This window comes from Somniosus microcephalus, chromosome 4 (genome assembly GCF_052327205.1).
Source record: "Somniosus microcephalus isolate GS21.2 chromosome 4, FLI_Smic_1.0, whole genome shotgun sequence".
Classification (NCBI taxonomy): Eukaryota; Metazoa; Chordata; class Chondrichthyes; order Squaliformes; family Somniosidae; genus Somniosus; species Somniosus microcephalus.
Genome location: NC_140990.1, coordinates 167225530 through 167253230, shown reverse-complemented (window position 1 = coordinate 167253230; position 27701 = coordinate 167225530). Strand labels below are relative to the sequence as shown.

General features: G+C 47.0%; 1 protein-coding gene across 1 annotated transcript in view; it reads right to left on the bottom strand.

Moving 5' to 3' along the window:
• Positions 1–27701, bottom strand: part of spag16 (sperm associated antigen 16) — a 1547331-nt gene that overhangs the window by 316568 nt on the left and 1203062 nt on the right. The window contains exon 15 of the mRNA XM_085985427.1: positions 26628–26754. Coding sequence (XP_085841553.1) covers positions 26628–26754 — 127 coding nt within the window. The remainder of the gene's footprint in view (positions 1–26627; positions 26755–27701) is intronic.

The window sequence follows — 27701 nt, the reverse complement described above, 5'->3', positions numbered from 1 at the left end:
TGCTTCCCAATCTTCTATCCTCCCACTAGATTTGGCTACTTTATATGCCCTTGTTTTCAGTCGGATACTATTCTTTATTACTTTACTTAGCCACGGATGGCTGTCTTTTATGCCCCTTTTTCCTCAGTGGAATATATTTTTCTTGAAAGTTGTGAAATATCTCCTTGAATGTACACCACTGCTCATGTACTGTCTTACATCTTAATCTATTTTCCCAGTCCACTTTAGTCAACTCTGCTCTCATACCTTCATAGTCTCCTTTATTTAAGCTTAGTACGCTCTTCTTCAAAATAGTGCCATGCGATCTTTTATATCCACTGAGAGGGCTGTCGGGGCCTCATTTTAACGTCTCATCTAAAAGATGGCAACTCCAACAGTGCAGCACTCCCTCAGTACTGCACTAGAGTGTCAGCCTAGATTTGACAACAGCAAGAGAGTGAAAATTGGAGGGGATCCCTCCAAATCTCCAGTCCCTGTCAGGCATCAAGGAGGTCATCTTGCACATTACAAGTAGACATGCGAGAGCCTCGATTTTAACTCGGGGTGAGAATCATGTGGGCGGGGGGAAAAGCAACAGCGGAAGCTGGCTGGTTGGTGGGAGCACAACATCAGGCAGCAGGGAGCCACACTCAGGTATATTGTGGGGAGGGTTTTTTGGGAGGGTTTCGTGATTGAGGGGGGAGGATACCTGTGGCAGGGCAGGCCTAAATATTCCTGCTCCTTCTGGCCTCAACTTCTCTTCCCACTGTGCTCGCTGACCTACATTGATCCCGATCCACCAATGTCTCGAGTTTACAATTCTCGTCCTTGTGTTCAAATCCTTCCATGGCCTCACCCCACCAATCTCTGTAACCTCCTCCATTCCTACCACCCTCCAAAAACTCTGCGTTCCTCCAAATCTGGCCTCTTGTACATCCCCCATTCCCTTCACCCCACCATTAGTGGTCATGCCTTCAGCTATATAGGTCCTAAGCTCTGGAATTCCCTCCTCCCCCAAATCTCTCCACCTCTCCTCCTTTAAGACGCTCCTTAAAACCTACCAGTTTAACTAAACTTTTGATCACCCATCCTAATATCTCCTCCTTGTGCTTGGTGTCAAGTTTTGTCTGCTAATGTTCTTGTGAGGCACCATGGGACATTTGCCAACGTTAAAGGTGCTATAAAAATGCAAGTTGTTGTTGTAGTAAATCTGAAAGCCAAAAGAAGGACCCATTCTTATACCATAATAACGCTCCCTGGCAGTATCAAGTACCCAGGGTAATTCTGTTAATGTGGTGAAGAGTATAACCACTTAGGAACAAGTGTTCAGCTGTTGTACTGAGATATTTTGTGGCGATCCTTAGTTGAAGCATAGAAACCTCTTGGGGTAGTCCGTAATCACTGTGCATAGGTTGGTGTCTTTGAGATCTATGACTGCTAGAGAGGGCATAGTGACCTTAGAGCACAGTGAGTACCATGAAGTTTTCTGTTTTCAGAGATGTGTTCATGTTTCTGAAGTCTCCGCTCCTTTTACAACGCATATGGAATAAAATGCAAATACACTTTTTACATTTCGTGTTTTATGTTCTTATGTTCATCAAGAAGATTCCCTTCAATAAAAGATACGTCACAATCTGAGCGCTGCTCACAATGTGGGGGTCATTTTAATCTAACCCGCTTCACAGGAAACTGGCCAGATCAGGTCAGGTGCCTGTTTGAACCCCGCCCAGTGAAGACAACAGGAAGTAAAGTGGCCAATCCGATCCTGTCAGTTTCCTGCCGGGTGGGTTAGATTAAAATTGGCCCGCTCTTGTTCTATTGACAGGGGCCCAACTGGACACTTTGACTGGGCATTCCCAGAATTGGTGTTGAAGATGGCAGCCGATTGCTGAGTGTAATAAATTGAAGTCAATGAAAGCAAAGCTTGGGCAGGGTGTAATATAGGCTGCCAATTTGCTATTGCTTATTTTGCACAACCACCCAAAATCAACTGCACCCCTTATGACTAGTATATCTGAAGTAGAGCTTAGCGCTAAGACTCAGAGCACAAGCTGCCTTTAACGTGTGTGTGACTGCGTGGCTGGATCCATTCAATCATCTTATACAGAAGGTAACAGTCTTCTAAAGCACCCCATCTGGATCCTGCAGCATGTCGAGGTGCTGAGTGTCAATCAGGTGTGAGCTGAAGCTGCGAGTGGGAAGATCAGCTCATTGATCAGCTTTGCAGCACCGGATAATCCTGCTGTCAGAAGGAATGGAGGTAAACAGATGAAAGGATAGAAGGTGAACAGAATCAGGAGATTTTAAGGTAAGGTGCAGATCAATCAGCAGTTGATGTGGCAAAATCACACATGTCACACACAAAAATCACAGGGTTTGCCAATGGATAGTAAAGCATTGACAAATCAGTAGCTTTAAACATGGCATCACTTGATTAGTCGATAAAGATACCAGGTACCTCTTCTCACGCAGAGGGTGGGGGCCACAGTGAAAGGAGCTCTTCCTAAATATCAGCAGAACCAACAGGCCATGAAAACGATTCCAGGAACGTGTACTGATGTATTTTCTGGCCACTGTCCCTCACTCCCAGGTGGCTTCAAAGGACACATTGTAAAGCTGATAAGATGAAGATAAGTAAGGGTAAATTTTCACCCCATGTTTCCAGTGTAGAGCTGTAATTGCAGGGAACACGAGTTGCAGATAGGACTATGATGTTGCTGCAATGATTCTCAACCAATTCTCCCTTTGAGTGAAGCTCCCTTCTGGAAGAGTGCAATCAATCAATTTACCCTCTATAGTCATATATAGCACTGTTATTTTGTTACTCATTCAGCAAGGGAATACTGGTGCATTACCTATTATACATGATATGCTTTCCCATATTGCATCATGCATGTACAGCGCCATTGGAGGCAGCCAACCTTAATAGCAGCTGGACTTCTGGATTTTGGACCTTGCAAAACCAAATCCAAAATCTAAATCAACAAAAAGCAAAAAAAAACTGTATCTGCTGGAAATTGGAAACAAAAACAAAAAACGATGGAAGCACTTCGTATCTGTGGAGAGAAATTGATTTCGAAGAAGGTCTGCGCCCAAAACATTGACTTTTAGTTCTCTCTGTGGAGGCTGTCTTGATCTGATGAGTGTTTCCAGCATTTTCTGTTTCTGTGCCAAAGTCCAAATGATCACTTTGACTTGAACACAATTGACACCAGGAAATTGCTGTTGGCTGAGGAAGGGTTGATCTGCAATGGTGTATTTGTTGGGAATCTTAGTAGCCATGGCTCAGTGGCAGCACTCTCGCCTCTGAGTCAGAAGGTCGTGGGTTTAAGTCCCACTCCAGAGACTTGAGTACAAAATCTAGGCTGACACTTCAGTGCAGTGCTGAGGGAGTGCTGCACTGTCGGATGTGTCGTCTTTCAGATGAGATGTTAAACCGAAGCCTCGTCTGTCCTCTCAGGTGGACGTAAAAGGTCCCATGGCTCTATCTCAAAGAAGAGCAGGGGAGTTCTCCCTGGTGCCCTGGCCAATGTTTATCCCTCAACCAACATCACTAAATCACATTATCTGGTTATTGCTGTATGTGGGACCTTGCTGTGCACAAATTGGTTGCTGCGTTTCCTACATTACAACAGCGACTGGACGGAATTTTGTTTACCTGGGCAGGTCGGGTTCAGGCAGTCAGCATGAAGTGTCGGGACCCCATTCCCCATTTTGTGCCGCTCCGCAGAGCGACTTTCCATTAATGCGGCCTATTAAGGCAGGCCTGTGCATTTCCCGGCCCTATTAAATGGTGCGGGTCTAATGACGTCATCGATGACTCATTTCCAGTTGGGATATTTAAGGGAGCCTTGGCCACATTGCATTTGAAGGTTCATCTAGGATTGTGCAGGTACTGTATTGGAGCATTTGAGTGTTGCTAAGCCTTGGAAGCATGACTGCTCAGAGGCAGAGGGCTGCACCCAGGTTCTCAGATGACTCCCTCCATATCCTTTCGATGGGCGGAAGAGACCTCCCCAGCAGACAAAAAGAGCCTGGCTCCAAATTGCAGAGGAGGTGAACAGTAGGGATGTTGTCAGGAGGACCTGGGTGCAGTGTCGGAAACTCTTCAATGATCTCATTAGAGCAGGGAAGGTGAGTGCAAAGTCACACTCAACTTCATCCTGTTGTGCCTCTCATCACATCCCCATCACTCTGCCTTCCCAACCCTACTCCTGCACATCATTACTTACATCAACACCTGATTGAGGTGTACAAAATTATGAGGGGCATAGATAGGGTAGATGTAAAGGAACTTTTTCCCTTAGTAGAAGGGTCAATAACCAGGGGGCATAGTTTCAAGGTAAGGGGCAGGAGGTTTAGAGGGGATTTGAGGAAAAACTTTGTCACCCAGAGGGTGGTTGGAATCTGGAGCTCACTGCCTGAAAGGGTGGCAGAGGCAGGAACCCTCACAACATTCAAGAAGTATTTAAATGAGCACTTGAAATGCCATAGCATACAAGGCTACTGACCAAGTGCTGGAAAATGGGATTAGAATAGACAGGGCTTGATGGCCGGCGCAGACACGATGGGGCGAAGGGCCTCTTTCTGTGCTGTATAACTCTATGACTCTATGGGGGGGATTTTAACTCAGGTGCGGGATGGTGTCGTGTTATCCGAATTTTGTGTTTCCCACACGAATCTAAATGGATGTGGGAGATTGATGCAATTTTAACTGAATTGGCCAATTGATTTCCAATGTGTGGGAAGCCTTTGCGAATGGGTTTTTCATGACTGAAAGTCCCCTCCGATGACATCATCATTGCTGCTACATTTAAGGTCCACAGCAAGCCTTGCTTCTTCTGCAGACTGCCAAACTTCTTGACTGTAGTGTGAGGGAGCTGCAGCAAGTATGACAAGCGGGAGGGCCAGATCAGCTCCTCGCTTTGACGAGGTGGCACTGCAGGCATTAGTGGATGGGGCTAGGGCCAACAGGGAGGTGCTCTTCCCTTCATCAGGGAGGAAGAGGCCTCCCACTCAGACCAAGGCAGTGTGGATGCAGGTGGCTGAGGAGGTCAACTCCTTGGGAGACACCCGCAGAACCTGGATACAGTACAGGAAAAGATTTCATGACCTTCAGCGCACTGGAAAAGTGAGTATGAATTTCCCATCACCCTCAATCTGATCCCCATTGCCTTTCCTCACCAGCACTCAGCTTTAGCAATCTCTTCCTCCACATCCCACTTGACACTGACATCCATGCACCCTTACCCATTCCCTCTCTCTCTATGCTCACATTCACATAACTATTCCACCATGCAGCCCTCACACTCCCTATCACTCTGATGCTTTGAACACAACTGACAACACACAGGGAGGGCCCTTGATTTGCAATCTCACTCCATCTTTGTCTCCTTCTAAGTATCTATGCTATGCAATCTCTACACTCACTCCTTCATTCTCACTCAACCTCCACTTGTCTCCCTCATTGCAGGAAAAGAAAGCTCACAACAAAAGAGAGCGAGCCAGGACAGGAGGAGGGACAGCCTCAATAGTCCACCTGACTCCATGGGAGGAGGCCGTCCTGCAAATTATGGGAATAGAGGATGATTCGCGTGTGGGGGACGGACAGACGGCTGTAACACAGCAAGCTGGTGACAGAAAAGTTTCCCATCTCTCTCTTTGACATTGCATGAGTCGCTGATAATGATTGTGAAGCTGTAACAGATGGACTTATGAGCATCTGGAAAAAAGCTATGTGCATGTAGCCTTGGCATCACACCTCTGACTCTTTCCTTTACTCCCCCACAGGACCATCACAAGCATCCGTCCCCCCTAGCCAGGAAGAAGAGGCTGAGCAACCAGACTCCTCAGAGGAAGCTGCAACCTCTGAGGGCGCAGCGTCACCAGAAATCTGCGCACCCAGCACCAGCACAGACACTCACACCTCAGTGGGACCTTCGGGTCATAGAGTAGTGTTGTCACCTGGTGTATCACAGCTCACAAGTGAGCATCAGCAGATTGTGGAGACAGGGACAGCAGTGGAGAGTCCTAGTCGGAGGGCACAGGACTCTGCCAGCTCGGCTCAGCAGCATGTCGACCCTCTGCCTCTGGGTCCATCCATGAGATCAGCGGTGATGGAACTCCAGGAACAGATGCAGGCGTCTCTGGCAGGTTTTGTCTCTAGGGTCACTGCGAGTGTGGAGCGAATGGAGGAGTCCATAGCGACCATAACCAGAGCCTTTGTGGAGTCATTGGCGCATGAACGCATCACCATGGAAAGGATGGCAACCTCCGTGGAAAGGATGGCTACCGTAGAGGAGAGGATGGCTACGGTAGAGGAGAGGATGTCTATGGCCATGGAGGAGCTTAGTCACCAGGGTATGGAAAACATGGTCATTGTTCAGAATAGAATGACATCTCTTGAGGAGCAATGGGCATCTATTGAACAGAGAAACCAGACCTTCATGAAAGTCCTTCTGAGTAGGACTGCCATTGCAGATACGGGTCCCCATGGCCCCTCTGACGTGCAGCAAGGTGCTCTCCAGCCACTTCCAGGCGCTGGCCCCTTCTGGCCTGTGCAGCCTCAGGTGGGTGAGCAGCAGCCTGGCGCTCCTGCTGCTGCTGATGTTGCTGGTGCTGCTGTTGTTCCTGGTTCTGCTGCTGCCGCGGCTGGTGCTCGAGCTCCTCTAATGCCCAGATGGGAAGGAAATAAATGGCTCCCATGCTTCTGGTATATGCCTCCGTTGAGGAAGCACTGAGTGAAGGTGGCAAGAGGGGTTTCCCAGGAGGTCACACTGGAGATGGGTGTGAGGCTCCAACCTTCCAGAGGTGTGGTTAAGCCTTCTAAAAGTGCCCCAGACCTGAGACCACTAAGTCCTGCCACCTGCAAATGATGGCTGATCAAATCTCCTGTTTAATGGTTGACCTGCAGTTGATAGTCAGCAATCCAATAGTGCTCCCGCCATGTTTCACATTCGTGTTTCCCACCAGGCGTGTTTTATGTGGGAAAAGGGTTAAATTTGCAAGGGCCTGTTAAAATAGGATTATAGAGGCCATTTAGTGGTTATTAAGGGCCTTAAAGACCAGTCCCACCTGTTGGATGTGGGACGGAGTCGGGACCATCAGACATGCCTGAGTTAAATTGCTCGGAGTCGGGAAGCAGGCGCGGGGGGCGGATCCCACCCGCCAGTTTTTGCGATTTTAACCTCCCACACGCCTCCAAGCCCGACTCAATGAAAATCGAGCCCTATGACTCTCTAACATACCTTGCATATCCACCCATCCCTCTCTCTCTCTCTTTCTATCTACATTATCACATCACCATCTGATTAACCAGCCCTCACACTCACCCTCCTCCTAATGCAATCATAGCAACTAGCAACACACAAGGTGGCCATTTGGTTTTGGTATTCCAGAGCCTCCAGCCTCTGAGGGTGCATTGTCACCTGACATAAGCGCATCCAGCACCAGCGCAGACACGCACACCTCAGTGGGTCCTACGTGAGATAGAGTGAGCAGGAGGTGATGGTGGAGACAGGGACAGCAGTGGAGACTCCTCGCCGGAGAACGCAGGACACTCCCAGCTCTGCTCAGCTGCATGCAGGTGCTGAACCTCGGGGGCCATCCAGAAAGAGGGTGATCCTGGAGTTGCAGGAAGAAGTGCAGAAGGCTTTGACAGGTTTTGCGATCGCGATATCTGCAAATGTACAGAGAATGGAGGAGTCCATCTCCAACATGAGCAGCACCGTTTGGCAGGCAATGGCGACTGTAGGCTCTTCCATGGAAAGCACGGCCAGTTGCATGGAGCAGCTAATGCGCTACTCACATGAGCACATGCTATCTATGGAGAAGAGGGCAGAGGCTCATAGACCTCCTCTGTAGGAGGGATGTCAACATAGACTTGGGTCCTCATGGCCTCACTGCTGTGCAGCAAGGTGTTCTCCAGCTCCTTGCTAGCAGGAAAGTGTGGGTGGCCCATGAGAAGGATGATGGTGAGAGGAGACATGGAAGTGGGGGCTCCTCTCAAAGCGCTCAGACTTCTCCCCCATTGCATCCCCCTTGGTCAGAGCCCCACATGCTGCCTCGGATCCCGATGGCCGAGTCTGCCCCTGCACAGTCGCAGGAGGAGCAGACTTTGGCAGGGCCATCACAGGCTCCAAGACCCAGAGGATGTCCAACAAAAGTGTCTATGCAGTTGCAGCAGGGAAGTGAGCAGGCTGCCTCTACCTCTGCGGAAGCCACAATGGTTGCACCTCATAAAAGCACGCATAAGAAAAAGATGACACACAAGTAGATGCACAAGGGTAAGCACTTGGGTGTGTTAAGCTTCTGATACACTGATGTCATAGATTTTGTCTGCAACTTTGGAAGTGGCTTAGTGAGTTGGAGTGAATGGTGAGACTTAACGTTACCTCCAGTAATGGTGGTCAGAAGAGCCTACAGTGTACCAATGCAGTGACAGTTGTTCCTGAATTTGCTGAAAACACTTGCAACCTCTAGAAAGCTAAATCTGTGCTGACAATGCACTCAGCAACAGCATTTGCCTTGTAAAGTAACCAGCTGTCAGGTGGTGGTACTTATTGTGTTTTCCATGCTGTGCAGTAATCAATGACCACTCAACTTCCGCCTCAGGTTCACAGACGTGGTTCCCGAGCTGCATGATTCCCGTGCTCATTCAGTGAAATTAGAAAAGTAGGGTTAAAATGACGCTTAAGAGTCTGTCAACTATCTAATAATGATCTAAATTAGGTTGGCCCCCTCTGCCGTTCGGGTCGTGGCCACGCTGGCAAACGCACCCGAGTAAAAGACGTGAGGAGGCGGGATGACGGCGGGGTCCCGGCCCACTCCGCTTTATTTCACTCTCACTCCCGAACCGCCTCCAATCCTGCACGCACGGCCGTGGGAAAATTCCGGCCTACACTTCAAGAAAGTACTTCATTGGCTATAAAGCACTTTGGGACCTCTTGAGGTTGTGAAAGGCGCTATATAAATGCAAGTCTTTCATGTCTTTTACGTTTGGTAGGCAAATTTTTTTATTAGTAATTTCCAATTTAAGAATCAGGTGCCTCAAAATCTGGCAAAGTGGGACTTCAATCTGCTGGTCCCAGGCACTCTGATCTTTGAGGTCAGAAGCATTTAGATAAAGTAGGCAGGGACCCGTGCCAACAGCAGCATAACTGAATGCCTGCTAGTTGGGTGGAGGAGGAATTTTGGTTTGGCGGACAGCTGCAGTGGCACAATGAGGGAGTCCGATGAAGACTCTGGTTTTTTTTAAAAAGTGTCCCTTTTTGAAAAAGACCAGTCTCATAACGACAGGCAATCACGTAACGACCCTTTCAAAATGAAGTGGCCCCACTTCTGCCAGGATGCAGTCCTGACGAGAACTGTGCGCCTGTTTGATAAAGGTGGCCATTACTTTGGGTACAACAGGGGCAGGGCTGGAGGGACTTCCAACAGATGGTGTCATTCCATCAGTCCTGCCTCTTTTCCCGAGTGAAGGGTGCAGGCATGAGAAGTGTTGGTGGCTGAAGAAACCTCCAGCATGTGTCAAACGAGGCAGAGCCATCGGAACCGAGTCCCTCTCCAAAAGTTGCCCCGCTAGTTCCTGAGATCCACAATAAAGCTTGCGCACTTTTTTTGGCCTCAAAAATATTTTAAATGTTAAAGTTAATTTTGGGTTCTATTTCTATGCAATCCTGTCATTGTGGTTTGAGTTCTGTAGGTTGAGGAGAGTGGGATTTCTGTGTCAGACCGATCAGGATTAGGGCCAGGGATTTCCTCAGAGCTGCTCCCGCTCCGCCTAAGGTACAGCAGTTGCGAGGAAGTTACTGCCCTAGGAGATCCTTAGTAGGAGTTATCAATTGTTTCATGCTGGACTTGTGAACACCAAGCACCAAAATGGCATTATAGCAGGACCATAAGAAATTGTCCATTTCCTCACTGAGAAATGAAGACTTATCTATGCTATATATTATTTTTACAGCACGTTTCCATAGACCAGAAGCAAGAACTTCAATGTGCTCATTGACTTACACTGGACCATGGTCCCCAAATGCCTCAATTCAAAAATTCTCATCCTTGTGTTCAAATCCCTGCATGGCCTCGCCCCTCCCTATCTTTGTAACCTCCTCCAGCGCTACAACTCCCCGGGAACTCTGCATTCCTCTAATTCTGGCCTCTTGTGCATCCTGACTTCCTTCACCCCACCACAGGCAGCTGTGCCTTCAGCTGTCTAGACCCTAAGCTCTGGAATTCCCTCCCTAAACCTCTCCACCTCTCTCTCCTCCTTTAAGACACTTCTTAAAACCTACCTCTTTTAACAAGCGTTTGCTCATCTGTCCTGATAACTCCTTCTTTGGCTCAGTGTTAAGGTTTTTGTTTGACTACACTCCTGTGAAGCACCTATTTTGTGAGCTTTGTTATTTTGCATATCCTCAATAGTGGAATTTAAGATGAATAAAATGTATTACAATTATGCCTGTGGGTGGTATATGGCCAAACAGCTCACATTATGTTTAGAGTTCCAGAGGACTTGCAGTTTCTAGTTCAACATTGCACAAAGAGTATCATGTCAGGTGATATTATGATACAGAAATTCTTTCTGTCACAGGACATCGTATATCATTCATGTTGTGGGGCTGGTGAGTTATGATTCTCTCACAACAGTACTGCATCATCAGCATAAAATATCCCATCTGTTATTCTATCATAAAAGAGAAATAGGGGAAAATATGAGTTCAGTTAATGTAGAGCTATCCCTCTAACAGCTTCTTTAGCTATGTACTGTGTAGGATTATGGTGAAGGATCAGGTTTACTGAAAATTGGGTTGTTTCTCTAGTGGTTTAGCAATAGAGATACATAAAATGATTTTATAAAATGAATAGCATAAATGACATTTGACCACCCCCTCTCAGACAGGCCTGTAGAATTATTACTGCAAGCATTATAATGTTCCATCTTTTCAATTAGAGAAAAATGCAGCTTTTCCCTTTTTGACTGACATGAAACACTCGAACAAACCTTGGAGTGAGATATTAAATAATCCCTATAGCTTGACTGGCATGAATTAAACAAAGAATGGCCTTGCTATGTAGCTGTCATTTTTCTGTCTAACCCCCAAGGGATGAAGGATTCATCTTTGTCAGATGAAAGGAGCGTAGACAGTTATAATCGTTTCACAATAAGCGCTGAAAGTGATGGCAGCAGCGACATCAGTGGTCAATACCCATTACTGAATGGAAGAAATAGAAATACTGAATCCACTCTGGATGATTGTGTTATATTTCAGGCACAAAACAAGATTACAGCAGGACCACAAGAGATTTCCACCATAATTAGGATTCTGGGCCTATATCAGACGTCTGTATTATAACTTCTAAAAATTAAGCTATACAAATCTCAACTATCAAACATGTGAGACTCAACTACAGACTCTTTATTGTTCCTTTTCTTTCAATAATAGTTAATTAAAAAAAATTATATGTTGTTAAACAGTGCAATAAAAAGAAAAAAAAAATCTCCACCTGAAGTACTATCCTCTATTTTCTCTTTCTGTTATTTATGACCCTGCTGTGTGTTTCCAGCATTTTCTGTTTCATTAAAGATGAATAATATACCTTGCAAGGTTAGATAGGTATTCTCAAAATTTGCTTGATTTACCTTTGGAGGTGAAGGCCTCGGGTGCAATGGTAAATGCTAACAAGCCAGTAGAATTTGTAGACTTTAGTTACATATTGTGTGTGAGATCACTAAGTAACTGCATGAACACTTTTTTAAAAGGTGCTGGCTTATTTGCTATCACCTGCCACCATCTTCTTCAACTTCACTAGAGATCCTGTCAGGAGGACGGGATGGTCTAAAATGGAGAGATCTCCATGGTAACTGCCAATGTTTCTCTTTCATTGGCTAATAGGATGCACTTAGAAACATAGAAGATAGGAGCAGGAGTAGGCCATTCAGCCCCTCGAGCCTGCTTCGCCATTCAATGCGATCATGGCTGATCATCCAAATTCAGTACCCTGTCCCTGCCTTCTCCCCATATCCCTTGATCCCCTTAGCTTTAAGAAATATATCTAACTCCTTCTTGAATATATTTAATGAATTGGCCTCAACTGTCTTCTGTGGTAGAGAATTCCACAGGTTCACCATTCTGGGTGAAGAAATTCCTCCTCATCTCAGTCCTAAAAGGCTTACCCCTTATCCTTAGACTGTGACCCCTGGTTCTGGACTCCCCCGCCATCGGGAACATCCTTCCTGCATCTAGTCTGTCTAGTCCTGTTAGAATTTTATAAGTTTCAATGAGATCCCCTCTCATTCTTCTAAACTCTAGCGAATATAAGCCTAATTGACCCAATCTCTCCTCATACGTCATTCCTGCCATCCCAGGTATCAGTCTGGTGAATCTTCGCTGCACTCCCTCCATGGCAAGAACATCCTTCCTCAGATAAGGCGACCAAAACTGCACACAATACTCAAGGTATGGTCTCACCAAGGCCCTGTACAACTGCAGCAAGACATCCTTGCTCCTGTACTCGAATCCTCTCGCTATGAAGGCCAACATACCATTTGCCTTCTTAACTGCCTGCTGCACCTGCTTGCTTACCTTCAGCGACTGGTGCACAAGGACACCCAGATCTCGTTGCACTTCCCCTTTTCCCAATCTATTACCATTCAGATAATAATCTGCCTTCCTGTTTTTGCCACCAAAGTGGATAACCTCGCATTTATCCACATTATACTGCATCTACCATGCATCTGCCCAATCGCCCAACCTGTCCAAATCATACTGGAGTTTCTCGGCATCCTCCTCACGGCACACACGCCCACCCAGCTTTGTGTCATCTGCAAACTTGGAGATATTACATCTAGTTCCCTCGTCTAGATCATTAATATATATTGTGAATAACAGAGTAGGGCACCTTCTACTATTTTGTTTCCCCACCCCTCCCCACTCTTCCTCCAGCCCCATCCCCACAGAATTTGCCCACTAATGGTAGATATTGAAATATCAATCCAAACCAAGCCCATAATTGGGAATATATTTTTTCACTGGAAGTAACTTCCCTAAACGGAACATGTATAATCTGCTTTAGTGTGGACTCAATTGTGGTACTGCAAACCTTTCCCTGAGGCCTTCACCTCCAAAGGCAAATCAAGCAAATTTTGAGAATACCTATCTAACCTTACAAGGTATATTATTTATCCTTAATAAAACAGAAAATGATGGAAACATACAGCTGAGTCATAAATAACAGAAAGAGAAAATAGAGGCTAGTACTTTAGGTGTAGATTTATGGTTTTTTATTTTATTATACTAATATCCTGTCCTTGTTTAAAAACTGCGTTAAAACTCATCTTTTGGCCCTGCTAAATGTTCTGCGCTCCAATACTCTTACTATTACTCTGCAAAGTGTTTTGAAATTTTTTTTGCATTACAGGTTATAAATAAATGGAAGTTGTTGGTCATTGGTGGCATGATATTTCAATTCCCAACAACTGGAATAACAACAACTTCCATTTATATAGCACCTTTAACATAATAAAAACATCCCAAAGCACATCACAGACGATTCATGGATACTGAGCAATTAAAGAGTTACAAAAAGTGACTAAAAAATAATGTTTGAAAAGATGCGGCTTGTGAAGACAGAGAGAGGAGTAGTAAGGTGGAGAGATTTAAGGAGGGAATTTCAGAGAGTAGGGCCGAAGCAACTGAAAAGACTTTGCCACCAATGGTGGAGCAAAGAGAGGCTGGGATGCATAAGAGCCTACAATTGGAGGAGTGAAGGATACGGATAGTGATGTAGAACTGAAAGTGGGCGTAGAAGTAGGGGGGTAAGTGATCATGAAAGAATTTATAACTGAGTATTTTGAATTTAGAGCAAATATAGCTTGGCAAGGATGGGGATGACAGGATGTGCGCGACAGAGTTGAAGTTTATGGAGTATGGGGCTTGGAAGGCCAGCCAGGATGGCTTTGAGGAAATCAAGTCTGGAGGTAACGAATGTGTGGATGATGGTGTCTTTAGGGCTCCTCAGGTAAGGGCGGAGATGGGTAATGTTGCAGAGGTGGAAGTTAGAGATCTTGAAATTGGGTAAGATGTGGGGTTTAAATCTCGGCTCAGGATTGAATAGGACGCTAAAGTTGCAAACCATCTGGTTCAGCCTGACTGACCAGCTGAGTGTAGAACAGAATCAGCGACAAGGGTACAGAATTTTTGATGTGCCCAACTGCAGGAAGTTCTGGCTCATTCACAAACTGTCATCAGACAAGCAATCTGACAACACAGAGTTGAGAGTAGTGAAAGAGAAGTACAGTTGGGTGTCATTAGTACTGTGTTCCACACTGCATTTAATCAATTCTTTGCGTACTTACTCTTTTAGCATTTCAGACTTGTTCCCAACTAACTAAGCATCCTGCATTTTTCCGCTTCTTTACCAGCATTAACTGCTTTAGCTGGCATTTTATTCCACAAATGTACTATTCTGTGGGGAATCAAAAAATCTTTGTATTCTCACAGCTTGCTTGAGGCTCATTAATTTTGTGCCCGTGGCCTCTAATGCTGCACTCACAATCTGAGTTACATTCATCTATATTAGTCATTCCTCTCAGCATTTTCAAACGACAATCTTATCCACTCTTGATCTTCTGCTTTCCAAAGAAAACAGCTCTGTGAATGCCCCTTCATAGATTGAATCAGAGTTATCCTCATCACTCTTCTTTGCACAATCTCCAACAAAATAATATCCTTTTGAAGGTAGGGTGTTCAATACTGGACACATACTCCAAACATGGTTCCAGTGATGAGCAATACAAAGTTGGAATAATTTGTTTTGACTTGTGACCAAATGCTCTCCAGATGCATCTCAGTACATGTCTTATTGATAACGGCCTAGAAATTTGGGTCCCCACGGGTGAGTACGCGCTGGGTACTCACACGTAGGCCCAACGAAAGTGCCGGTCTCGTGCATGCACTGCGCATGTGCGGGAAACCGGAACTTTCGTTCCCTTAAAGGAAGGGGTTCACAGGTCGAACGCGTGCGCCTGGAACTTCCGTTTTTTTTGCAGCTTTCTCCGGGAGGGTAAGCCTCCAGGAGCTACGCTTGTAAAAAGCAGTCGCAAGGTCTGCTTTTAACAAGGTAAGTGGTGAAATAAGTAAAATTAAAACATTTTTTCCACAGGTTTATTATTTTTAAATACTTTAAAGAAAGGTAACATTTTTTCCACAGGTTTATTATTTTTAAATACTTTAAAGAAAGGTAAGTTTATTTTTAGCCCTGTTAGAAACTGTAATTAATTTTTCAAAAATTTAAATTATTGTTTAAAATAGTTATTTTATGTAATTTATAGTTATTTTAAAAATGTGATTTAAAAAAATTTTTATTTGAAATTTTAGTTATGTTTTGGGGCTGAATTGTATTTATAGTTTTGATAGCTCTTCCTGTCAAATTTACGAATGGGCATTCCCTGCTACCATTGGCTCACCATGGCCCACGTGATCCCTGGGGATGCTTTGAACTAACTGCGCCCCTGGGATACGCAAGCACTGCGCGCCGGCAGTTGGAGGAGGCCCAGGATCGGAATCCCACGCGGGCCCACAGCACAACGGCCGGCGCGCTAGGTAGGTGCAGGTCGGAGGCTTGCACCCGCGGGAAGCCTCCGACCCGAATTTCTGGGCCATTATCTTCACACTGTTTGGATAATTTGAATAAGTGGTCAATAATCATGCAAATATCCTTTTGCTTTATCACTTTTACTAAAATGTCACCACTTTACCATCTGCATGTTCCATAGTTCTATTCCAACCTTACATTTATATCTACATTAAAATCCATCTGTTTTATCCAGACCCCTTTGAAAGCTATCCACCTTGCTTATGATCATAGCTGGTCACACTGTTTAGTGTCATCAGTAAACAGTGAATATTATATTTTATTATTATAAGGCATAACCCTCCTCTCCATCATTTATGAACACTGTGAATTGGAAGGACCCGGTCAACACCTCCAGCAAGAATTTGGTCTAGAAATTCGGCTCTGTAGTGCCCGGTTTTTCGGCGCTATGGGTGCCGTTTTGAGCTGTCTTCTGGTGTGGGCTGCATCGGACACCATTTTGGTGAGGATGTTAGAGTCGGCGCTGGGAGCGCACACCGTAAGTATTCAATGTAGGTGTGGTAAACCACTGTATTGTATATTGCCACCTCTGGGTGGCGCTGTGTATGGAGGCATGCCTCAGCTGACTCCACCCACCACTGTGTGGGTTTCGTTCAGACTTGTTCAGTCACTCACGAAGAAGCATGGTCTCTTCTTAGCTAATAAAAGCCTTATTCATCTCTTCTTTCGACTCATCATCTCTTCTTCGACTCATCACCTTTTATGAAGTAATTGATAAGCGTATCAATTTTATTAGCTAAAAGTTAAATGGCGACACCTGAGGAGCAACAACAGCAACGGATACAGCAGACATTGCTGAGAGCCCTCAGACCACCACGCCTGGACCTCGACCCTCAAGATGTGGGTGCATCAGCCAAGTTTGAACACTGGCTGAGCTGCTTTGAATCCTTCCTCGCAATCTCACAGGTTACAGAGGAGGATCACAAACTGAAAATTTTGACCGCCCAGGTGAGCCATCAAGTATATATGCTAATCCGGGACTCTAATACGTACGTGGCGGCCCTCGAGCTACTAAAAGGGCAATATACGCGCCCAGTGAACACAATTTACGCCCGACACCTCTTGGGATCCCGCAGGCAGCAACCGGGAGAATCGGTAGGGGCATTTGCACGCGCGCTACTGGCACTCTGCAGAGACTGCGATTGTAAAGCGGTAACGGCTGTGGAGCACGCGCAGGGACTCGCCTGTGATGCCTTCGTCAGGGGCCTCCAGTCAGACCACACCCGGCAGAGACTGCTAGAAAGCAAGGAACCCGACCTGAAGACGGCCATTGCCCTTGCGCTCTCGTTAGAGGAGGCCCACCGAAACCTCGAGGCATACCCCCGTAACGGCGCCGAGACATGGCAATCGAAACCGTGGGACACGGGACCGCCGCCCCCGGCACCAACCGCTGCAGCGACCCAACCGAGACAGCAGCCTCCGGTAAGAACTGCTTCGATGCCCAGTAACCAGGCCCAAAAATGCTATTTCTGTGGCCAGTTAAAACATCCCAGAGCGCACTGCCCAGCTAAGACAGCTACCTGCTCGGGCTGCGGGAAGAAAGGCCATTACGCTAACGCCTGCAAGGGGAAGCCAGCCAGCAGCGCAGCGTGCGGGCCGTGGGAGCAGCCATCTTATCCGCCATTTTGTGTACCCCCGGCCGCATGGCATCCGCCGCCATCGTATCCAACGCACTCAACCGCCATTTCGTCACCGGAACCGACCACCGTCTCGGCGGATGACTATAGTGACTCACTAAGCCACATACTGGCCTCCGTGACGCTGGATCAAGGCCACCCTCACCATCTATCCAGCTCCATGATGGATATCGCGGTAAACGGCCGCACCACCAGTTGCCTGATCGACAGCGGGAGCACAGAGAGTTTCGTCCACCCCGACACGGTACGTAGCCACTCCCTCACGATTCTGCCAACGCACCATCGCATTTCTATGGCGTCCAAGTCCCAGTCAATGGACATCAGCGGCTACTGTGTGGTGACCCTGTCAGTAGGGGGCACTGAATATCAAAAATTTAAACTGCTAGTCCTGCCCCGTCTTTGCGCTGCCGTCCTGCTAGGGTTGGATTTTCAGTGCCACCTTAAGAGTGTCACACTAGCATACGGTGGACCCCTCCCCCCACTCACAGTCTGCAACCAACAACTTTTAAATCGCCCGCTGCAAACCACCTGCAGCCTTTCCACATTAAAAGTCCCCCCCCCTCCCCTGTTCGCTAACCTCACCCGCGACTGTAAACCCATCGCTACCAAAAGCAGGCGGTACAGTGCCGGGGACAGAGCTTTTATCAGCTCTGAGGTGGAGCGGCTCTTGAAGGAGGGCATTATCGAAGGTAGCACTAGCCCCTGGCGAGCCCAGGTTGTAGTCGTTAAAACCACTGCAAAACGCCGCATGGTAATCGACTACAGCCAAACCATAAACCGGTACACCCAGCTGGACGCGTACCCCCTCCCTCGCATATCTGATATGGTCAATCAGATTGCGCAATACAAAGTATTCTCCACCATCGACCTTAAGTCAGCGTACCACCAGCTGCCCAGCCGCCATGAGGACCGCCAGTATACTGCCTTCGAGGCAAACGGCCGCCTCTACCACTTCCTTAGGGTCCCCTTCGGCGTCACCAACGGGGTTTCGGTCTTCCAAAGGGAGATGGACCGAATGGTTGACCAGAACGCGCTGCGGGCAACCTTCCCCTATTTGGATAACGTCACCATCTGCGGCCACGACCAGCAGGACCACGACGTTAATCTAGCAAATTTCCTCCGTACGGCCCAACGGCTGAACCTAACGTACAATAAGGAAAAATGTATGTTTCACACCAAGCGCCTGGCCATCCTCGGCTGCGTGGTGGAGAACGGAGTCATCGGGCCCGACCCCGACAGAATGCGCCCCCTAATGGAGCTACCCCTTCCCCACTGCCAAAAAGCACTGAAGAGATGCCTGGGGTTTTTCTCCTACTACGCCCAGTGGGTGCCCCTCTATGCAGACAAAGCCAGGCCCCTCATCAAAGCCACCTCCTTCCCCCTGACACCAGAGGCGTGTGCAGCCTTCACTCTTATCAAGAACGATATCGCGAAGGCCGCAATGCACGCGGTGGATGAGTCCATCCCCTTCCAAGTGGAGAGCGATGCCTCCGACTTCGCCCTAGCCGCGACCCTTAACCAGGCGGGCAGACCCGTGGCCTTTTTCTCAAGGACCCTCCAGGGCCCCGAGACGAGACACTCCTCCGTCGAAAAGGAGGCCCAGGCTATTGTAGAAGCGGTGCGTCACTGGAGGCATTACCTGGCCGGGAAACGATTTACCCTGCTCACTGACCAGCGTTCAGTAGCTTTTATGTTTAATAATAAGCAGAGGGGTAAAATCAAGAACGACAAGATCTTGAGGTGGAGAATCGAACTCTCCACCTACAATTATGATATCTTGTATCGGCCAGGGAAACTCAATGAGCCCCCAGATGCCCTATCACGTGGTACATGCGCCAACGCGCAGAGTGATAGGCTGCAGTCCCTCCACAATGACCTCTGCCACCCGGGGGTCACCAGGTTTTTCCATTTTATCAAATCCCGTAACCTGCCCTACTCCATCGAGGAGGTCAGGACCATGACCAAGAGCTGCCAAATCTGCGCCGAGTGCAAACCGCACTTCTATAGGCCGGACAGAGCAAGCCTGATCAAGGCCACCCGCCCCTTCGAACGCCTGAGCGTCGATTTTAAAGGGCCCCTCCCCTCCGCTGACCGCAATGTGTACTTCCTCAACATAGTTGATGAGTACTCCCGTTTCCCCTTTGCCATCCCTTGCCCAGACATGACCAGTACCACGGTCATCAAGTGTCTGAATGACATCTTCGCTCTGTTCGGGTTCCCCAGCTATATACATAGCGACAGGGGCTCATCGTTCATGAGCGACGAACTTCGGCAGTACCTGCTAACAAGAGGTATCGCCACGAGCAGGACCACCAGTTACAACCCCCGGGGGAACGGCCAGGTGGAAAGGGAGAACGCGACGGTTTGGAAGGCAGTCCTCTTAGCACTAAAATCTAAGGGCCTTCCGACCTCCCGCTGGCAGGAGGTCCTCCCTGCAGCGCTTCACTCCATTCGGTCACTGCTTTGTACTGCCACTAATGCGACCCCTCATGAGAAAATGTTCGTTTTCCCCCGGAAGTCTACATCGGAAACCTCGCTACCGGCATGGTTGACTTCTCCTGGGCCCGTCCTACTGCGGAGGCACGTGAGGACGCATAAAACGGACCCCCTGGTCGAGCGGGTGCACCTCCTACACGCCAACCCCCAGTATGCCTGGGTGACATACCCAGACGGGCGGGAGGACACGGTCTCCATACGAGATCTCGCACCCTCGGGTACCCCTGAATTACCACCGTTATCCCCCTTACCACCGTTATCCCCCTTACCACTGTTATCCCCCACCACCCCTCCCAACCCAACCCCTGCAGACGGCATGCCAAAGCCCCAGGAATCTTCGCCAACCACCCAGACACCAGACCCGACGTCGGATGCTGCAACACCACCGCCGCCACCACGACGATCAGGACGTCAGACAAGGCCTCCTGATAGACTTAACTTGTAGTACCCTTCACCCCGCCGGACTTCACATTAAACAAGGGGTGAATGTGGTAAACCACTGTATTGTATATTGCCACCTCTGGGTGGCGCTGTGTATGGAGGCATGCCTCAGCTGACTCCACCCACCACTGTGTGGGTTTCGTTCAGACTTGTTCAGTCACTCACGAAGAAGCATGGTCTCTTCTTAGCTAATAAAAGCCTTATTCATCTCTTCTTTCGACTCATCATCTCTTCTTCGACTCATCACCTTTTATGAAGTAATTGATAAGCGTATCAGTAGGCAGATCATGACGTCAATCAGCATGTAGCTTAACCTCGCACAGCTGAACACGTGTTCAGCAGCAGGAAGGACCCCCCACCAGCGCTATTTAAAGGAATCATCACCTGCATACAGGTTAATTGCTGATTGATTTCTACTAGCTATTGCTGAGTTTGTAGAAGTGTCAGGTGCTTTCTGGACTTCTTGAAAGTTGCATAAAGTCTACAAGGAGTGGTCTGGTACGTGGTCAAGGACTTGGTACTGACTTGCAAGGGGTCTGCTCAGATCAGCTGCTCCCAGACATGGGTGCAGTAGTTGGTATCCCCCTTGGCCTGCAGCATGACAGGGAGAATGAGCAGAGGCGACACAGAGCAGGACAAGGTGCATGAAGAGGCAGGAGGAGGAGAGGGACAAAGTCTCTCAGCAGAAGGCCATATCCACCCAGGGTCTTCAGGGAGCAATTCTCCTACCTCAACCTCAGCGACGAACAGTGTGTGCAACGCCTCCGTTTTACTAAGGAGATGCTCACTGAAATTCCCACCTGCTGCATGCAGAACTGCAGCCTCAGTCCAGGGCAAGGACGGCATTGCCAGTGGCTGTAAAGATGACTGTGGTTTTGAACTTCTTCATGTCAGGCTCCTTCCAGGCTGGGGCAGGTGACATCTGTAACATCTCCCAGTTCACCGTCCACTCCTGTATATGGGAGGTGAGTGAGGCTCTGTATGCAATGACAGCTGAATACATTTCATTATCTTTTGCCAGAGAGAAGCAGGTGGAGCGAGCATGCGGCTTTGCCAGGATAGCAGGCTTCCTCATGGTGCAGGATGCCATTGACTGCACACACGTCAATTTGCAGGCACCGCATCTCAATTTGGAGATATACCACAACTGGAAGTGATTCCACTTCCTCAATGTCCAGTTGGTGTGCGCCCATACTCAGCTCATCATGCAAATTACTGCAAGGTATCCTGACAGTAGCCATGATGCCTTCATTCTGCAGCAGTCCGCTGTACCATCAGCGTTACCCAACCACATGTGGGCTGCATGCATATAATGAAAGCCATGCTGCCATGTGGAATCTGATAGAGCAAACCACTGGCGTCCTTAATCAATGCTTCCGCTGCTTGGACCGCTTTGGAGGAATCCTGCAGTACTCACCAAAGCATGTCTCAAGATTCGTTGTGGTCTGCTGCATGCTCCACAACCTCGCCATCATGAGGGCACAGCCCTTGCCACCAGGCATACGGTGACCAGCTAAGGAGGAGGAGACGGAAGAGGAGGAATTGGAAGAGGAGGAATCGGAAGAGGAGGAAGCGTAAGGGAGGAGGGAACCTTTCTGCCCGTAATCAAATCATCTGACTGCGAATGCGGTACAAGTGAACGCAACCCCAATTCCCCATTGAACAGTAGACCCACACCTTATCATGCCTCTGTTACTGACCATCACAGCAACCTCTTGGCCATAATGCTACAATAAAAGCCACCACAAAACAAACATTCCAAACCAAATTTATGAATCACACCATTACAATATTTCAATCAAAAGTCAACTAATCACCCTTGTGCATTCCCTTAGTGCCTGTCTTCAGTGTGCCTTTGCCTGTCCTAATGCTCCTATGTAGTGCTACCCCATTGGCTACAGCATGGCTGGTGGAAGGTTGCTGTCTTTCAATGAGGGAGACTGCAGATTGTTTTGCAGGATGACCTCGAGCAGTTCTGGGCCTAGTAGGCTCAGCTTCGGGCTGCACCACCTCGGCATGGGCGGCAGCAGTCTGGGCTGGCTGGCTGACAGGCAACACAGCAAGGCACTGGCGAGTGGCCATGGTGGGAGGACGAATGCTGTCATCCTGAGAGAGGACAGTAGGTTCGTCCTCCACGGAGCCACTGCCAATCCCCTGGGGTGGCACCTCAGCGATCCTAGTAATTTGCTGGAGGATAGATTGCTGGACTGCTGCGACACCCTGCAAGCCCCTTTCAACACTAGTAAACCCAGCTATGATGGCAGCAGTCTGTGCTTGCGTGGCAGCAAGCAGAGCATCCATGACTTCAGTCTGAGCTTCCACTGCAGCACCCAGATGTTGGGTAGCCTCTGCTTGTGCTGCAATGGAAGTTGAGATCTCGGCCACCAGACGCTGCATGATGGTTGGGTCCACAACTACGCCAAAGGATCTGCCCACCCATTTCATGCTGGAAAGAATGGGCTCCACGCTCTGCACAAAGCCCTGTGCAAGATTGGTGCTGGACTCCTCTATGCTCCTTGACATTGCATTCAGGCTTTCTAGCAGGTCTGCCAATGCACCAAGCATTTCATTGTGCATACCCATCAGCGTTCTTCCGTAGGCCGCCCCATCAAAGCCCTCATCTGAATCCTGTGCAGCCTAACTCGTGTGCGACCTTGCCCTCTGGCAAGCTGGCACCTGTGTCATCCTTACTCTCTGCCCTGGTTGTAGGCCACTCGTGCCCAGTGTCTCACCAGGTCTATCTATCCTCTAAAGTATGCAGAGTAGCAGTATCTGAGCTGGTGTCTGGGAGTGTGCAATTAAGTGACGGTGCTGTGTGTCCTGTATCACTGCATTCTTCATCTTGTATTTCATGCTCCTCCACCAGTGCCTGGCCGGGTTGAAGTTCTTGTCTATCTGAAATGAGAAAGGCACAAGGGTAAGGTTGCGGTGAGGGGGGCGGGGAAGCAAGAGGTGCATACTTAGACCATCTGCAGCTTGTAAATCAGAGGAGATTGTGGGATGAGGGGGAAGTGGGATGTGAGAAGGTACCGTCATCTTCAGTTGATTCAGCCCCGCCGTTGGCCACAACCTCAACAATGGCCCTCCCAATAATGGCCAGCACCATGTCCTCCATCGGGGTAAGGTTATGCAGGTGCACCTGTGCCCCTTCGGGTAGCCCCTGCTACCTCCTGTTATGTGCCACCTTCTCTTGCAAGAAAGACGGAAGTGTGTGCAATCTGTGTGGGTGATGTGGCTGTCATGGTTGAATAGCTGGCAGTTTGTGCAAGCTGTGAGATGTGGGTGTGAGGCTTGTGTGTGAGGATGAGGTGAAGTTATGAATGGTAGGCATATGAGTTGTAATTGATAAGAGATTGTTGGTAAGTGAGTGAAGGAGGGTGGTGAATTGAGCTGTGTGTGAGCCTAATGGTTCAGTTCTACGGATATACCATTTGAAAATGAATTTACTCACCTTGGCCACTCGTGTGAGGTCGTTAAACTTCTTGCAGCACTGCATCCAGGTCCTCGGGGCTACCCTGCTCGCATTGATCGCGATGGCTATCTGCTCCCAATATCTTCTCACAGTTTGTCTGTTGGGCCTCCTGACCCCCTGTGGATAGAGGACATCTCTTCTCCTGTGCACCTCCTGCACCAAGGCCTCCAGTCCTGCATCTGAAAATCTGGGAGCTCTCTCTCTGCCATCTTGCGCCATCACTCAGTTTTCTTGCTCTTTAGTCTGTTTCCCAGCCACTTCCACCACCTGCTGAAGCCAGAATGAACCTTCCCTTTAAGAGGTGCAGGCTGCCTTTAAGAAGTGCAGGCTAGCTTTAAGTGGTGCTAGCCTCACACAAACTTGGGGTCCCTGCTGAGGCACTAAGCCACTGAACAGCGCGTTTAGCACTTCCTTATCGCTGCAATCATTTTAATTAGCAAGCAGCACGAAGTTTGCGTGCTGCCTGCATCAGACTCAATGGGCGTGGGCAAATCGCGCGTCACGACACCCCCGCCCGTTTTCGGGCCTTATCCAATTTCAAGCCCTTTGTCTTTCCCACATTTAGCATTTTCTGCTCTCTGTTGACAAGCTACCTTCTACTATTGTTTTTCAGCCCAGAAAATAGACAGCTATCTATTGATAAGAGGCTGAGAGGGTTAAATTGTGAGGATAGGTTGCATAAACTTGGCTTGCATTCCCTTGAGGTTAGGAGTTTGAGGGGTGATCTGATTGAGGTGTTTAAACTGTTAAAGGATTTTATAAGGTAGATATGGAAAAACTATTTCCTCTAGTGGGGGAATCAAGAACAAGGGGACATAATCTTAAAATTAGAGCCAGGCCATTCAGAAGCAAAATCAGGAAACACTTTTTCGCACAAAGGGTAGTGTAAATTTGGAATTCTCACCCCAAAAAGGCTGTGGATACTAGGATAATTGGAGCTTTCAAGGCTGAGATAGATATATTTTTGTTAGATAAGGGTATCAAGGGATACGGAGCTAAGGTGGGAAATGGAGTTGAGGTCAGCTATGATCTAATTGAATGATGGAGCAGGCCCGAGGGCCTGTTTCTAATGTTCCTATGATATCCATCAAGAGCTTTTGCATTTTACAAAGTACCTACAGCACAGAAACAGGCCATTCGACCCAACAGGTCCATGCCTAGTGTTTATGCTCCACATGAGCCTCATTTTCTGCAGTGTTAAGCTGTAAAGTATAAAGCTGGATTACACAGTGGATAAAATGACAAACTGAATTGAGTGTTTAGTGGAGCAGATTATTCTCAGCTTCATGCTTGAAGAAATATCCATGAGATACTGTAGCCAGGTTCAAAAGCTGTGGTTTCCTTCAATGTTAACATTTTTAAATGCAATTTTTGCAGTATAATATAGATACTCTCATAGTGTATATTGCTGGGCATTTCCTGTGTAAACGGCTTGACAATAATTTCAGTGATCACCTCTGTAAACTGAAGTCTGCATCTTTATTCGCTGCAGTATTTAGGTTACCCTACCTTTGGTCTAACAGATAACTGCAATCATGGTAAATTGCTTACTGGAGAACACATAGGATGCCTGGTTTCATTTCCAACCCCAGTTACTTGAAACTATATAAACTAATGACAGAAATTCCTATATTTGTCACTATGATCAACTTTTCTGATCCTTTAGAAAATAATTAATAAAGTGACCCAGTTAAGCTATGTATGATCAATGTCAACATTTAGTGGGACTGCATATTGTTTCCCTTTAACCACTGCTGTGTATAAGTAGATAGGAATAGGCTTGTGTAATTTTATTCTGAATGAAGCTGTGAAAAAATGTCCTGAGACTCCAAGGTTCAATGCTTCCTAGAAGCCTGTTACTGTAGTTTGTATGATCTCAGTTAGACAGAGCAGTGTTTTTTTGCCGCACCCAATGTACATCACTGCTTTAACCTGTCACATAAAGTTCAAAGTAATTCTGTGCTAAGCAGTAGCAATAACTGCACTATTAGGTTGCTGTATTTTTTTGGTAACTGTAAAAGATTAGAATATTACAGACAAGTCATTACCTACCTTATTGTAAGGACAGTGCTCAACACAAATGCACGCAAGCACTAAAGGAATCGATGAATGCATCTGATCCCTCATGCTCACATGCTTAATGCTCAAAAGACATTTGCAAGGCCGTCAACAATAAGCTGATGTTTCTACTTTGTCACGTGTGAGTGAACGCATGTATGTAAAACAGCGACAAAGAGGAAGACTTGAACTCAGGTGAAAACCCACAGGCTTAATTTAAATTGGTTCCAAAATACCATTTAGTAGAGAATGTAAAAAAAAAACAAATACATCCTTATAAATCCTATGTACTAAATATTGAAAGCCATCAAAAGTGGCACTAGTTCTGGCCTTCCAGAACCATCAGACTTCCAGACTGAGTAGAGGAGGCAAAAACATTTAAGGAAGAATTGGAAGCTATAATGGAGGGACATTAGGATCTCTCTGGATGGATGAATTAGATGGGCCAATTGCCTTCCTCATCCATAATCAGCCTATGATCTTGTAAACTTGCTCTCACCTGTGCATGAAAACTCAATGTAAAGAGTAAAATAGTGGGAGTTATTCACATGGGCTTTGCAAAATCAAGGCTAAAATGTGCAATTACCAGAGTCAGAAGCATTCTTTAGTCCACTAAAGAAAATTAATTCTGTATAGTTTGGTCATGATGACAATTTTGCATCCACTCCACAAACTGAACATTGTTCATGCACTATACACCAAGATAAACATCTCATAACCACTTTCCACAGTGCAAAACCAAACCATCAGTTCACCACCTCTATATTCTCTAAATTTGTGGAATGATTATACTTTTTCAATGGCTAACAGGTTACACTAGAGACTGAAGTAAATTGAGAATAAAACCAGTTCATATGACACCTTAATGATCAAGAAGAAAAGAGTCCTACCTGATGGATGAAAGACCACTTGGTTGCCAGGATGAGGGCCTGCGTCAACTGATAGCATTATTGCTACTTTTCGCACATCCCAAAGCTTTAGTACTCCATATGAGTCACAGGAAACAATCGTATCACCCTGTCAGGCAAACATAAGGGAAGTTTTTTGCAATAGATGAAGCTTCAAATTTATGTATCACATTTTGGAGTGACTTCAAAAGGCATATTACAGAGGATAAAAACACAGCTTTCATGTTATCCCAACACCCTGAGACTGCAGTAGAGCTAAATGGGGTGAAATCGACTCAGGCTGTAGCGCAAAATGGGCAAGAGCAAATGGGCGGGTGTGTAAAATGAGTTGCTGATTTGTTATTGCCCATTTTGCACTAACATGGAAGTCAAATTTCACCCTCAGACAGTAATTACACAGAATGTACAGCACAGAAACAGACCATTTGGCCCAACTGGTCTATGCCGGTGTTTATGCTCCACATGAGCCTCCTCCCACCCCTCTTCATCTCACCCTATCAGCATATCCTTCTATTCCTTTCTCCCTCATGTACTTATCTAGCTTCCCCTTAAATGCTTCTATGCTTTTTGCCTCAACTACTTCATGTGGTAGCAAGTTCCACATTCTGCCCACTCTCTGAGTAAAGAAGTTTCTCCTGAATTCCTTATTGGATTTATTTGTGACTATCTTATATTTATGACCCCTAGTTTTGGACTTCCCACAAGTGGGAATAGCTTCTCTATGTCTACTATATCAAGCCCCTTCATAATTTTGAAGACCAGTCAGCAGTCTCTTTTCTACAGAAAATATTCATCCTAGTGACAACTTGTTTTTGTGCAATTAATTTAATTTGTCAATATATTTTGGGAAATGGAACACTCGTTCCTGTCAATTATAAAAGAAAGAAAAAGACTTGCATTTATATACTGCCTTTCATGACCATCGGACATCCCAAAGTGCTTTACAGCCAATTAAGTACTTTTTGAAGTGTAGTCACTGTTGTAATGCAGGAAACATGGCAGCCAATTTGTACACTGCAAGCTCCCACAAACAGAAATGTGATGATGAGCAGATAA